Source organism: Euleptes europaea, chromosome 13, assembly GCF_029931775.1.
Source record: "Euleptes europaea isolate rEulEur1 chromosome 13, rEulEur1.hap1, whole genome shotgun sequence".
In the NCBI taxonomy this organism is placed as follows: domain Eukaryota; kingdom Metazoa; phylum Chordata; class Lepidosauria; order Squamata; family Sphaerodactylidae; genus Euleptes; species Euleptes europaea.
The window spans coordinates 21,202,571-21,218,211 of record NC_079324.1 but is presented as its reverse complement, the minus strand read 5'-3'; the positions used below and the strand labels follow the sequence as shown (position 1 = coordinate 21,218,211).

General features: G+C 45.9%; 1 protein-coding gene across 2 annotated transcripts in view; it reads right to left on the bottom strand.

Moving 5' to 3' along the window:
* PCDH19 (protocadherin 19) overlaps positions 1-15,641 on the bottom strand; it is a 146,990-nt gene that overhangs the window by 67,466 nt on the left and 63,883 nt on the right. For both annotated transcript variants that reach the window (XM_056859558.1, XM_056859559.1), the window contains exon 3: positions 2,008-2,066. In XM_056859558.1, coding sequence (XP_056715536.1) covers positions 2,008-2,066 — 59 coding nt within the window. The remainder of the gene's footprint in view (positions 1-2,007; positions 2,067-15,641) is intronic.

The window sequence follows — 15,641 nt, the reverse complement described above, 5'->3', positions numbered from 1 at the left end:
CTTCCTCTTTTCCTGCTGCCCTCAACTTTTCCTAGCATGACTGTCTTTTCTAGTGACTCTTGTCGTCTCATGACATGACCAAAATACGATAGCCTCAGTTTAGTCATTTTAGCTTCTAGGGTCAGTTCAGGCTTGATTTGATCTATAACCCACTGATTTGTTTTTTTGGCAGTCCCATACCTAGTGGTGGCAATACAAATGCCAAGATTCTTGCAAGCGTCACTAGTGTGGTCAACCCCAGGCCACTGCAAGAACAGCTGACTGTTCCAGGTGGTGCAGCATTTAAACCCCCTACCCCTGTGATACAGTATTTTAGAGCTCCTTGACCAAAGCAGGAGCAAGAACGGATGGTACCCGCAGGATGGCCTTCTGTTCTTCTGTACTCTGTCCATGGTCCTGATGACTGGTCTGCTATTATGGACTTCCAACTCAGTGCGACTTAACTTTGGCAGATGCCTAAATCTACCTAATTCCAGGAGTGGAAGGGAAGCATGCCAAAACACCACGTCCCATAAATTGAACACCCACATAATCTGTGTTGCAACACACTTGCTTTTCCAGCAATATGACAGCCCATTTATACGAGAGGCCTACCTACGATAGGACTCTCACAGAGTCATTTTGCCAAAGCGTGGCCAGATTTCTCTCTCATGAAAGAATTCTCCTTCCCTTCTAAATCGGAATTTAGAGTTAATGGTGTCAAATTTGAAGTCAATGGGCTTAGAAAGGTGTATCTTCTTAGAGGACTGTACTGCTCCTCACTATCAGAACTGAATATACAAGTCAGATTGATGGTACGTGCAAAAGATGAAGACATTTCTTCTCTGAAAGGACAAAGTCCACAACGAACTGAAGGGAACAATATGATGCAGGCAGTAATTTTCCCCACCCGCAATTACACAATTTGTGGTTAAATATCATGAACAATGCAGACAAATACCTTCCCTTCCCCTTCCTGAATGGAAGTGACTCATTCCATATTCTTACAAGTGTCTTCCCTTTGCCTTCCTGAACGGAAGTTACTCAAGCCATATTCTTACAAGAGCAAATGGAAGAGATTCACTGGGCCATGTAGAAAGCTGATGAGAACAAGCTGGTTCTCTCTTCTGTTCGTGACCAATTTTGCTGGCCCCACCTCTTCATGCATGCATTTGCCTCGCATGGGCACACCGCCTTTTTGCATATAAATGGTGCAAACATGGGCCCTGCGCAGGAAAGGAGGAGCCAGTGTGCTGTTTTCCCTTCATGCACACTGGCCTTGTACACACATACAGCATGTGTATGGGGCACACCATGAACCCAAACCAGAAGCAAAGCAAAATAGTTCTCATTTCTGAGGCCAGAGCCATAGGCTTCTTGTAAGCAGGAAATTAGAAATCATTTTCCCCTGCTCCAAAGTGCTTCTGAAATGTTAGTAATTATTATAAACAAAAATTCTCCAGAGACCAGAGATTCATCCTAGAGTTTATGCTTGGATGAAACCAGGCCACAGAGAGATTTATTTTAATAACACAGGAGGGGCGGACGGTGGATGGGAATGAATTGCAATACAAATGTTATTTTTCTCGCCATTCAGACTCGAGAAAAAAGTGAGAACGCACGCAGCCCAATTACCTACTCCCATACAAGTTCCTTTTCTCTCCTCATGTGGCAGGGAGCTCTTTCCATCTACATCTATCATTTTAGGGGTTTTTTTCACATTCAAATAGCATAAACTCTATGAATGTTTAAGTTGTCAGGGTAACAAGGCTCTGCCTGATTCATTGCCACCTCCCTACCTGAACAAGAGGTGCAAACACACAAAATCCCCCTAAAAACCACAATAGGATTTTAATGGGATGTACATTCTGTTGTGTTTTTTTAAAAAAAATCAAAGGAACAGATTCTGCATACAGCAACGGGGGATATACTAGGACGATGGGGAGAAAGGAACTTTAGACTATGCAAATTTTGTTCAAAATGGAGCACTTTCTCCCCCTTCCAAAAAAAAAAGACACCCCTACATACCTTTTTATTAAATGGGCTCTGCTGTTCACATAGTTGGAATCAAAGGAGTAGTTTTCAGTCTGGAAAGAGAAAGAAGAAAATAGAGATGGTTACATGCGCGATTTGTCTGCGGTGCTAAACAGCCAGGAGCTCCAAAGCAAAGACAGCAGAGATCAACGGCCAGCTCCGCACTCAGGCACCTGTGACAACTGTGGCCTGTATGTTCAAGCCACAACTGAGCCAGTGTGGTAGAGTGGTTAAGAGCAATGGTTTGGAGTGGCGGACTGTGATCTGGAGAACCAGGTTCGATTCCCCACTCCTCCACATGAGCGGCAGACGCTAATCTGGTGAACTGGGTTGGTTTCCCCGCTCCTACACATGAAGCCAGCTGGGTGACCTTGGGCTAGTCACAGTTCTCTCCGAACTCTGTCAGCCCCACCTAGCTCACAGAATTATGTTTGTGAGGATAAAAAAGAGGAAATGAGAAAAATCTCCAGCATGGTGTAGTGGTTAACAGCGGTGGACTCTAATCTGGAGAACCGGATTTGATTCCCCACTCCTACACATAAGCGACGGACTCGAATCTGGTGAACTGGTTGGTTTCTCCTCTTCTACACATGAAGCCTGATGGGTGACCTTGGGCTAGTCACAGCTCTCTTAGAGCAGCCTTACCTACCTCACAGTGTGTCTGTTGTGGGGAAAGAAAGGGGATTGTAAACTGGTTTGATTCTTCCTTAAGTGGTAGAGAAAGTCGGCATATAAAAACCAACTCTTCTTGTTGTTGTTCAAGTAGCTTAGAGCAGTCAGAACACTACTATGGATCCATTGCCAGCTTGCCCGAAGCTAAGGTGCTCAATGTTCTCAAGGCTGGATCAACCTTCTCTGGTTGCCTCAGCTTATGACCCCAGCAAAATGCCCAGGTGTCAAGAGAAGAAGAAGAGTTGGTTTTTATATGCCGACTTTCTCTACCACTTAAGGGAGACTCAAATCGGCTTACAATCATCTTCCCTTCCCCTCCCCACAACAGACATCCTGTGAGGTAAGTGAGGCTGAGAGAGCTGTGACTTGCCCAAGGTCACCCAGCTGGCTTTGTGTGTACGAGTGGGGAAACAAATCCAGTGCACCAGATTAGCCCCCGCCACTCATGTGAAGGAGTGGGGAATCGAACCTGGTCCTCCAGATCAGACTCCACCACTTCAAACCAATGCTCTTAACCACTACACCACACTGGCTCTTAAGAGGGAAGTTCAAATGTCCCAGGAATGAGCCAGGAGGAGTGGCTGTGCTACAAACTGGTATTGAAGGACTAGACCAGGCCTGTGACCCCAGCAAGGGTCATTGGGTCTCCTGTTGACTCCTCCTGCACCCAGGAGGCAATGGATGAGCCAATACCCATCATTGGCACCACTGGCCAGGGCTTCCTCAAGGAACCATTGTGGAGCTGGCAGAGCTATTGGGGCCTGATGGGCCTTGCTCCTAGGTGCCAACGGCCCACCAGGATAGCGGCCCACCAGGAAGTTTCCCTGAAAGTTAAATGGCCAGTCTATCTCTGCTAGCCCTTACCATGCTGAAGAGGGATATATGATTTGCCCTAAGAAAAGCCACCATAGTCCCAGGTCTTAATGACACCAGCCAGGGGTGTGTTACCCCTTAGTTAATGGTTACCTGTAATCGCCCAGTGTCACCGAAAACTACACAGCAGAAATAAGAGCCACAGAAGTCTATCCTTTCAACCCATGGGGTACCTCCTCTATATTAAAGAAACACTGTCCACAGATGTCACAATTACCAGAATGGCGCATCGGAAACATTTTCCAGATTGCATTGAACAGACTCCACATACAGGGCCCAGATCAAAATATAGCTCTGCTATCCTGCCTCTGGCATTAGCCTTTGGTCCTCCTCTTAAGCTGAAACAAAGCCTAAATGTATTTAAATGCATTGCCACTGGTATTCATGCAATCCTAGCCTCTCCCACTGTTTATTGTCTCCCCGCCACACACACTAGTCTGCATTAGACTGTAATTTCCCCGGGGCTGAGATCTGCCATTTGGTTTCATTTATTCTGCAACCCAGCATGCACGCTGGTGGCATTATTGTTCCTTTAAGAGAGCCAGCGTAGTGTAGTGGTTAAGAGTGGTGGTTCGGAGCAGCGGAGTCTGATCTAGAGAACCAGGCTCGATTCCCCGCTCTTCTACATGAGTGGCGGAGGCTAATCTGGTGAACTGGATTGGCTTCCCCACTCCTCCACATGAAGCCAGATGGGTGACCTTGGGCCTTGGACTGAGAGAGATCTAAGAGAACAGTGACTGGCCCAAGGTCAACCAGCAGGCTTCATGTGGAGGAGTGGGGAAACCAACCAGGTTCATCAGATTAGAGGCCACCGCTCATGTGAGGAGGGGGGAAACAAACCAGTTCTCCAGATTAGAGCCCACCACTCTTAACCACTATACCACACTAGCTCTCTGGGGATTGAATCTGAGATTTTCTGCAAGCAACGCAGATGGTCTACCACAGAGCCACAGTGTATGTGAAGTGGACAGTGTTTGACTAGGGGGGAACAACGATTTAAATTCTAGCTGAGCTACAAAGTTCTCTGGATGTCCTTGGGCCATTGGCTCAGACTATTCGCATCAGAGACTGGTTGTGAAGACAAAATAGGAGAAGGCCAGTTGCCATGTATGCCACCCTGAACTCCTCAGGGAAACGATGGGATAAAATCGTAGCAAAATTTAAAAAGTAAACTAATAAACTCCCTCCTGTCCCTCAGGACTGCAAGTCCGGTTGAGACGCTTTCCAAATACCAGCATTTCACCAAGCGACGCTCCACATATTCACAAGCTTAAGCCAAAAGCCCCGTGGATCGTTCCATAAACATTTGGCAGAAAATGGCTGGCTGGCTGGCTTGGCGACCCCGGCACCATTTGCAGAGAAGAAACAATGCGACCACGCTCTGTTATGAAAAACTAATTGCTTTTTAATTCCCCGACAGACCGCGTTTGTGTGTATCAATTTGACTGAAAGTTCAAAAGGTGTTTTCTTATTAGCGCATAATTAGCGCGCTAAAATATTTACCGCACAGATATGTAAATGGCACTCAAGGTAAATCCCCAGCTGGGGGGGGGGGGAGAGTTACAACAGGACCTTGGTAATGCGCTTGAAACCCTTCTATTGTATTAAGCAGCGGCGCACTGCGCATGCCGATAGACTGGGCTTTCTGTTTTAACACTGAAGCGAACAAGAAAAAACAAGGCGTAAAACTTAGAGGCTGCGGGCGGGTAGAAAAGGGGCAGACCGAACCGTGAAGGTTTTTCTTGCAGCAGTGAAACGTTTAAAGAGGGTTGCCTTCTCTTTTGGATGGGCAGAGGCGGCGTAAAACCTATGAAAAGCTGGGCTTTCTCGGGCGGGGTGCGGTGGGGAAGCCGCAGGTCTCGATTCCTGCTTCCCTGTGCAGTTCCCCAAAAAAAAAGCACCTCTATCCATCTCCTGACAAGACTCCTGTGATGAAAGTGTGACCTCGCTTCCAGTTTTTTCGTAGCCATTTCCCTTCTGCCTTAGCTTGGTATCGTATGATTCAGGAGCACAATGCGCAGGTCCGTAAGTGTGGTTATTCCACTGTTTAACTGTGTGGTTATGCCACTGTTTTAACACTGTGTATTTTTCCTCCTTCAAAAACCCCTTGGTTTCTCCTTTTCGTAAGAGCAGGTATGAAAACCAGAACAAAAGGGAACTGAACACCTTTTGTGTCACAGTCTATTAGGCTGTGGAAATGGTTCCCAGGGGGAAGCAACAGGCATTCTGCATTGCTTGGCTTGTTCAAAATACAGCTGGACAAAGCACTAAGGAATACCCAGCAAGGAACACTGTGTGTTGGCGAAGGAGATTTGACAGCTGTTCTGTCTCAAAATCCGTGGTTCTGGTGGTAATAAGATCTCTTCTCTCCCCCTGCAAAAAAAAAAAAAAAATCCCATTCCCCAACCCCACGCAGTTCAAGTCTGAGCCTAAAGAGTGTTCCTTTATCATTCATATATAATAGACTGAAAACTAGTTTCAGCCTATCGCCTATGAACCACCATTCAAATGGCTGTGATGTCACAGCATGTTCACAAACATTTTAACTGCTCAGGGTGAAGGCATTCCAAATAGGGGCATAAGCCTCCATGCAGGAAAGGTCAGTTTTGATGGTAGAAAGATCTTACACAAAGCCTGTGGAGTGGTGGGGTGCTGACAGGAGTCTGTGAGAAACAAGGGCAAAGCAGGGAGAATACTGGAGGAGGAGCCGAGAGAAAATTTGAAGAAAAATGGTCCCTGAGAGACAGGAGAACTACATGTTCTTGGTAGGAAGATGGTGACAAGAGAGGATACTCGTCTGAGACCCCCATGCCTTTGTCATGTCTTAAGTTTACCACTGTGTTGGACGGCACAGAAGGAAGAAGAAGAGTTGTTTTTTATATGCCGACTTTCTCTACCACTTAAGGCAGAATCAAACCGGCTTACAATCACCTTCCCTTCCCCTCCCCACAATAGACCTACCCTGTGAGGTATGTGGGGCTGAGAGAGCTGTGACTAGCCCAAGGTCACCCAGCTGGCTTCATGTGGAGGAGTGGGGACCGGCTCCCTCCCTCCTGTCCTTGGAGCTCTCCTCTCTGGAAGATCTACTTTTCTGTCCCCCTCTATGGCCATTACGAACAAAGCAAAAAATAAACATATGCATCTTTAATGGTGCAATAAATAAGGGAAGAGGGTTGTGTCTCCTGCTAGCATAATCACAGTGGCACGACGTGCAGGTTGGAGCAGGGGGGGGGTTCTGCTGGTGAGGGCTACGCTTCGGCACCAAGATAATAAAGCGAAGGCCACGCTGGCTAAGTGTGACCTTTTTCAAAAATCCAAAACATAATATCTAATTTAAGAAAAACAGGCACCTCCCAGGGAGAAACACGTTATCCGGAGAAAGCGGAGGGGAGTCGGTCTCATCGACGGCACGGTTTGGTTATCACTTTCGCTTTGTAATTACTGCTGTATGCTCAAGCTGGAGATTGAACATAGTGGGGGGGTCAGACCATGCAATTCCTTCCTCCCCATTCCTGCGAGATGACTGTGAATATCAAACGCCCGGGGCCTCGGCATGAAAAACACATGCACTGATTTTGTGATATTACATAGCCTCCTCTTTCTGACCCCAGGTTATTGGGAGCGTCACCAACCTTACTGAGAGGAGGAGGAGGAGGAGGAGGAGGAAGAAGAAGAAGAAGAGTTGGTTTTTATATGCCAGCTTTCTCTACCACTTAAGGAAGAATCAAACCGGCTTACAATCACCTTCCCTTCCCTTCCCCACAATAGACACTGTATCAGGTAGGTGGGGCTAAGAGAGCTGTGACTAACCCAAGGTCACTCAGCTGGCTTCATATGGAGGAGAGGGGAAACAAATCCAGTTCACCAGATTAGACTCTGCTGCTCATGTGGAGTGGGGTATCAAACCCGGTTCTCCAGATCAGAGTCCACCGCTCCAGAGTCCAGAGCGAGGCTGCTTTGGCTGGGCCCATGTGAAGGGGAGAAGGTGGAATGATGCTAGCCCTGAGTTTGCCATCGACAGGAAGAGTGGCAAGAGGGGATTTGCAGAGGAGAAGCCGTGGAAGAGAAGGGTATGTTTGACCCTCCCTCCCTCTACTGCTTTTCCTCTGTACTTAGGAGCATTCCAGCATATCAAACCCCCCCACACACACACACACACACACACACACACCAGCAGTCCAAAGTGGTGCAGTCCAGGCACACATTTCCCACTTTGCCAAACCAAATGTGACACATAGAAATTCCCTGAAGGGAATTTCAGACAGTTAATTTAGTCCCTAAAAGGAGCTTCAAGGAGAGTCATCTTAGATTGGGGTCATAGCACAGGGGAAAGAGAACTACCTCTTCTACAGACACTGTTTCCTCAACTTAAAATATAGACCCAAGATCACTTTAACCCAAGTAGGGGAAAAGACAGATACAAAACAGACACCTGTCTTTGCCCCCAATCTTGGTTTGAAGAAGACCCAAAGGGAGCATTTCAGATCAGTAAAATACTGTGGGGGGGAACACGTTTTTTAAAAAACCTTCCCCCCCCAATCCAGAACATACCCATGGCTGCTTTTTAGCCCAATTACACCTCTGAAGTCACAATTCCTAGAGTCTAGTACTGTGGTGGCGAACCTATGGCACGCGTGCCAGATTGGGCACTCAGAGGCCTCTCTGTGGGCACGCGCACCGTCGCCCCACCACAGAGTTCGCCTGAGTTCGTTGCTAGAAAGCCAGAGGGACCCGGGGCCAGGCTGCTCCCCTCTCCACGCGCGCCTGAGGGCATTTCTCACATTACCCGCATGTAATTAACCTGTGGAACTCCTTGCCACAGGATGTGGTGATGGCATCTAGCCTAGATGCCTTTATGAGGGGACTGGACTAATTTCTGGAGGAAAAGTCCATCACGGGTTACTAGCCCTGATGGGTATGTGCTACCTCCTTATTATAGATGTGGGCCACTGTGAGATACAGGAGCTGGACTAGATTGTTCAAAAGCATGCCAAATGCAAACTTTTACCTTTCCATAAAAAGTTGTTTGTATCATTGAAAGCTCTGTTATTGTGTTTTTCTTTTAAGACAAAAGATGTTAATGTATGAGTTGTTTTTTCTAAACTAAAACCTCAGTATTCAGGTTAAATTGCCGTGTTGGCACTTGGCGATTTTGGGTTGCATCAGAGAGGGTTTTGGGTGGCAGTTTGGGCACTCGATCTCTAAAAGGTTCGCCATCACTGGTCTAGTACCACTTGGCCCTGGGAATGGGACCTGAAAAGCAGCAGAATGCAAGGTGAGCAAGCCAGCCACACAAAAACAGAGCAACTGAGGGGACCTCTGCTATGGGCACAGATCATGCACAACGATTCACACTTTCCAAAGTTGAGTGGTACAACATTGGAACTGGCCACCTTCAAGCTGGGGACCTCCTCATCTCCTGATGGACCATTCACCCTCAGGAGCTATTCTGGCAAAGGGCTCTACTCTGGGAGTTCGAATTCTGACCCACGTTGGGTCTTTTTCACCACAATGGTCACAATCTGTCCGCATACCCTCTTGTTTCAACATCATTCAGTGAAATCTTACTTTGTCCACCCTCAATACGCTTGATTTTTGTGCTGCCTAGGCTGATCCATGATTTGCCAGCTTGCTCTCAGCTTGACCCCTCAAACCTGATCCTGAAGCATCTTTCAATGCTCCCACAGCTGGAGGCCAAGAGGTACAGTAGCCCTTTGTAATCTGGGCTCATTGTCTTCAGACAATTCATCTGGTCTGGGCTAAATGCAATCCATGCTCCCAAAATAGCTACGCACATGCTCAGAGTCCATGCGAATCGACCCTCGTCCTGCATTCTACATAAAAGGTAAAGGTACTTGTGCAAGCACCCGGTAATTCCTGACTCACGGGGTGACATCGCATCCCAACATTTACAGGGGGGGTTGCCATTGTCTTCCCCTGTTGTCAACACTTTACCCTCAGCAAGCTGGGTACTCATTTTACCAACTGCAGAAGGATGGAAGGCTGAGTCAACCTTGAGCCGGATACCTGAAACAGACTTCCGTCAGGATTGAACTCAGGTCGTGAGCAGAGCTTGGACTGCAGTACTGCAGCTTACCACTCTGCACCACGGGGCTCACGGGGCATTCTACATAAACATATCTAAATACAACACATCTAAATGCCTTAGATCAGAGCTGGGCACAACTTTCTGCTTAGAACATTATCCCTTCCGGCTTCCTGCCTGAACTTCCCTCCGCGGGACAACAGTTCAAGAGAACCTGCCATTGCATTTTCTTCCTCTGTAAGAGAGATCTAAAAAGCAGATGGCAAGTTTTTCCCCCCTTTTAAAGGGCAGACATCGTCCGTAAACAAGCTGCGAGAGAAGAGGACAGGAAGAAACCGCAGGCGAGGGCTTTGACGCACTGGCTTCTCTTATGGGAACCTATCGCACGATCTTGCGCCATCAGATGGAGAGCCGGCTCTGGCAACACTGGCCTCGTCCCCACCTCCTCGTGCCAGCTGCTAATGCCCGAGTCATTTTGTTCCCACCTGCGCAAAGCTGCTCCCTGTGCCAGCTCTGCGCGCAAGTGTCGTATGTGTGTGCGCATGCAGGCCTGCCTATCCCACTGGGGGTGGAAGGGACAGGGAAAGAGTCCAAAGCTGCTCTCTGCTTGTGCCTGGAGTTAAACGGGTGAGCAGATGGGAGTCTTCCTGCTAGACAGGAGAAAATGTGAAATGCCCGGCCAAGGCTATAAATAAAGGACACGCGTTTGGGGGGTGGGGACACACACGGAAAGAGCAATGTAGGACAGTTATATTCTCGAGACATAAGACAAACGACATTATATATTTTTGCAGGCTCACACTGCCTGAGCGTGATCTCCTTCTACACTTTGCAGACACTCGCAGGGTTTTTACTGTTTTTAAAAAAGTGTTTTTTACTCTTTTCATTTATCATAAAATTACCAAACAACCCCAATAACTTAGCTTTACAGCTATAACCTACATTCCAAAAAATCCAGTAATCCTCCCCGTCACTCATGTCATACTTACAATTATTACCTATCAAATACGTAAACGCTTATCAAATAAAAAAGAAAGCTAATATCACTGTGTATATAATCACGTATAAACGTGTAGCTTTCTAGATAATGGTTCTGCAGATTCCCCGTATTCAGTAAGAGGACATCATTCCTGAGTGACGATGTTTTGTTTGGTTTTTTTTTTTCCAGAACTACTGTATTTAACCTAGACCTGGTGAGAGAGCTGATCTGTTGTTAAGTCATCCCATAATTTTGATAAGCAATCCTCTTTTCTAACCGTTGAGTTCCTGTTTAGGATGAAAGATACACCCATATAATGCATACACAAGTATTTACCAATATCTCAACATATGCAGACAACTATATACCAGCCCAGGCATGCATGTAGGGTGTTAAATAAATTTCAAATTATAAAACCCTCTGGATGGAGCGCCTGCAAGTTGCTCTACACTGGGCTGTATTGGTCTCCCATACAGAATGTGTATGCAAGTATCAACCTGGTAAAACATTGTCTGTTTATGTTGTTATATTTGTAAATACTTGTGAATGCATTATATGGGTTTTGTTTGACCACTGAACACGTCTGGTTTAGGTCAGTCAACCTTATAAGATGCCATTGTGCCATGTTTTATCATTTTAATGTTTTTAATCCTGATATAGCGCTTTAAAATAGAGAACCAGTGTGGTGTAGTGGTTAAGAGCAGTGGTTTGGGGCGGTGGAGTCTGATCTGGAGAACTGGGTTTGATTCCCCACTCCTCCACATGAGCGGCAGACGCTAATCTGGTGAACCAGGTTAGTTTTTCCTCTTCTCCACATGAAGCCCGCTGGGTGACCTTGGGCAAGTCACATTCTCTCAGCCCCACCTACCTCACAGGGTGCCTGTTGTGGGGAGGGGAAGGGAAGGTGATTGTAAGCAGGTTTGAGTCTCCCTTAAGTGGTAGAGAAAGTCAACATATAAAAACCAACTCTTCTTCTTAAAATAAATATATTTCTCTATCATGATTTTATCTTTTCCACCCAACCTTGGGTACCCAGCTTTTTATTTTTTAAGGTTGTGTTTCTTTCCCCCTTTTCTTCCTGTTTTTTGAAAGATGCACCCACCACCACTACCTTTCCATACAAGAAGATTGCACTCAGTGTAGTCAAAACTGATACCCTCTTATGTTTCCTGTAAACAGCAATGTTTTCTTTTATCTCTGATCTGCCGAGGAAGATGGATTGCAGAACTCCCTAGAGCAACAGGGTGACCTGTCATTGACACAAAGAATCAAGTAAGGATGGGGGAACTGCAGTGTGCATACAAAATTGAAATTGGTGAAACTTCAGAACCAAAAGTTGACTGTTTGGATTCTTTTTCTGAAATTGAGGGTTTCTGAAAGAGACTTTTTACCACAAAAACAAAAAACACACCCCTGTATTTTAAATATTAACGTTTGAAAGTCAATACCATTCCACCTCTAATAATGCAGTCCTAAGCAGAGTTCTACCCTTTAATAGGAGTATGCCCTTCAATGAGGATTACACCCTTCAACGTACCTCTGTTTGGGAATGCATTGCAAAACTACTAAATCCAGTAGCATCCGTCACTGGGAATTACAAATTGTAAAGGCATTCGGATCAGAAGACAGAACATTAAAGTTTTAGTGGCCAATCAGAGTAAGAGGAATACGAGTGAGAAATACCCCCCTCCCTGTTCTTCTCAGCTCCATCATACAGAGGAATAACTCCCAGAACTGCAAGTCAGGGTAAGCCCATCTCCACTTTTGCTCATCTCTTCTGCTTATATTGATCTATCATAGAATTACAGAATCAAATAGAGTTGGAAAGGGCCATACAGGCCATCTAGTCCAACTCCCTGCTCAATGCAGGATCAGCCTAGAGCATCCCTGACAAGTGTTTGTCCAACCTCTGCTTAAAGGCTGCCAGTGAGGGGGAACTCACCACCTCCCTAGGTAGCTGATTCCACTGTGGAATAACTCTTACTGTTAAAAAAAATCCTAATAATGGGTGAAGCCATATGATATAATGGGAACTATGGGTGAAGACATATGATATAAAAAGAGAGATCAAACTTTGTCCCTGAACCACAAGGCAAACCGAGTTTCCTCCAAGCTTTACCTCTGAAATGACAGCACATGACCGAGAAATCGGAAGTTCCCTTGCCCCTCTACCTTTTCTGAGATACCACACTTATCCATTCATTGTTTGATTTATTTCAAAAAGGCAGCTTTATTTTAAAGTGCAGAGCTGCTCTGGGGGGAGGGCTTCTTGGTGATGTCATGGGGGGAAGAAGAAGAAGAAGAAGAAGAAGAGTTGGTTTTTATATGCCAACTTTCTCTACCACTTCAGGAAGAATCAAACCGACTTACAATCACCTTCCCTTCCCCTCAACAGACACCCTGTGAGGTAGGTGGGACTGAGACAGTGTGACTAGCCCAAGGTCACCCAGCTGGCTTCATGTGTAGGAGTAGGGAAACAAATCCAGATACCAGATTAGTCTCTGCCACTCATGTGGAGGAGTGGAGAATCAAACTCGGTTCTCCAGATCAGAGTCCATTGCTCTTAACCCAGAGTCCATTGCTCTCATTAGCACAGACTACAGCCAGTTTCAGCTTCAGAGCGAGCACTGGGTTTTCTACATGTGCTTTCGCCCTCTAGAAAGGAGGGGATCAAAGTGAGATCTTTTGACTGCCTCTCACCCCTACACTGAAACTCAAAAAAAAAAAATCTTAGGAGGGAATGCCAGAAATTTGTACCTCCCCCCCCACACACACACACACACACATAAACAAACAAAACTTTGGGATTTGATTTCTGCAGACGGGCATTTTAATAGCAGTTCCATCAACGAAAGAGCCTGAAGCCCCCATGCAGCTAACTAATATATAATTTCTCAAAGTGCTCTTAGCTGTTGTCTTAGCAACACAAAACACAAATACATCAACAGAAACCCTCTGAATCACGCATCCAGCAGGGACATTTTAGACATATTAATCGGCACTTATTTATTTATTTGCTTATTTAACTCATTGTTGCTTTCCGCCAATGAGAACAATGGTGCTCGTTAAGGACGAATGCCTCCATAGTATCTGCAGTGCTGTTCTGGAATTGGGCGCCACCTTCGTGATAAGCAACCCAAGAGCTATGGGGTACGAACTAGAAAGAATCCATTGTTCTTCTTTCATGATGCAAAAAAGGGGTGTGTTTCTTTCAACAAAGCAGCCACAGCGAAAGGAGGGATTCTGAATTAATAAAATACGAATATCCTCCCATTGGATGCAAGAAATAGACAAAAAATTATTAATCCTAGGCCTATCTAAGGATAACTTATTAGGTATGGGGAAAAGTCAATCTATGTTAACCATCAAGAACTATATAACAAATTAGATTACTCTAGCTCTATAATGAGTGCTAGGAGAGTATGCTTTACCCAGTTTTTAGGTATCCTTCCATCTCTGCGAACTCCAGCTTATTTTAGCAATTTAATAGTCCCTCGTTACCATAGAGCATTCATGCTTGCTCACTTGAATGCCGCCCCTTCAGCGGTGTTAAATGGAAGATATGGCAATTCACCTTATTCAGATAGGCTTTGCCCACTTGATCTGAAGAGAGTGGATTCATTATCCCATGAGATGTTGGAATGTCCTCAATATAATTCATATTGCAATCAATGGATTACCCCCTATCTTAATCAAATTGCCTGCCACCGTAACAAAAGATAAAACTGTCCCCTTTTTGCTGGCGGAAAGAGACCCAAGAACAACCTTGGCAGTAGCCAAGTATCTATCCACCATATTTTCCTTAAAGAAATAAAGGCTCCCCTTTTACTGCTCAAGACCTTTTGGTGGAGGGAGCTTGAAAGAAGGAAAGGAAAATACGAAGATAAAAACATAAAGATGCAGCACCGTTTTTTGCCATAGTGGCCAGGCACAAGAATCCAAGAAGCGGTGTTCCCCCACTGCTTCCCCCAACTGGCACTCACTGATAGCAACTCACATTCAATATGGTCTCTAAACATGGAGGTTTCCTTTAGCCATCATGGCTAATAACCACTCATTGACCACTCCTCTGCAAATCTGTCTGGGGCCCCTTTAAAGTCATCCACTCTGGTGGCCGTCACCACATCTCATTGCAGTGCGTTCTGCAAAGTAATCATCCACTGCGTGAAGATGTACTTCCTTTTGTCTGACTTGAATCGACTGCACGACAACTTCGTTGAGGGATCCCCAAGTTCTGGTACTAGAAGAGAGGCGGGAAAGATTCTCTGTCTATCCACTTTCTCTATGCCATACATAATTCTATAAACCTCGGTCACAGTCACCCCCTCCAGCCATCTGTTTTCTAAGCTGAAGTGCGCGACTACTTTAGCTTTCTCTTGTCGGGAAGATGCTTCACTTCCTTTATCTTTTTTTTGTCTTTTCTGCACCTTTTCTCAGCTCTCTGAGATCCTTTTGAGATGGGGTTATCAGCTTCAAGCAGTATCGAGAGTAGGGTAGCCAACCTCCAGGTACTAGCTGGAGATCTCCAGCTATTACAACTGATCTCCAGCCAATAGAGATCAGTTCCCCTGGAGAAAATGGCTGCTTTGGCATGGCATTGAAGTCCCTCCCCAAACCCTGCCCTCCTCAGGCTCCACCCCAAAAACCTCCCCGCATTTCCCAACCTGGATCTGGCTACCCTAACTGAGAGAGTCAAGACAACTGCATTAGGTTACCTACGTCCGTAGACTGGCTGGGGGGCCACCCTTAGCATCATCAGCCTGTTCAGAGCTGCAGCCCAGGGAGTCCCCAGTCTGAGTCTCACTAGGTGTCCAGCTAGGCAACCCACTCTCTCAGCAACATCTGTGATAGAGGAACAACTGTAGCTCTGACCGACCTTTCCAGGCTGTTAGGGTTTTCAGCAAGAGCATGTAAATGAAGCACTTCGAGCACTTGAAAGCACTATGTACATGCAAATTCTTACTACTGTTATCCTTTGTCTTAGGACAGCTCTGCATTTTATGTGCCTAATGTGATGGTTGCACGTACAGCACACTGATGTAGCTTATAGTACATATC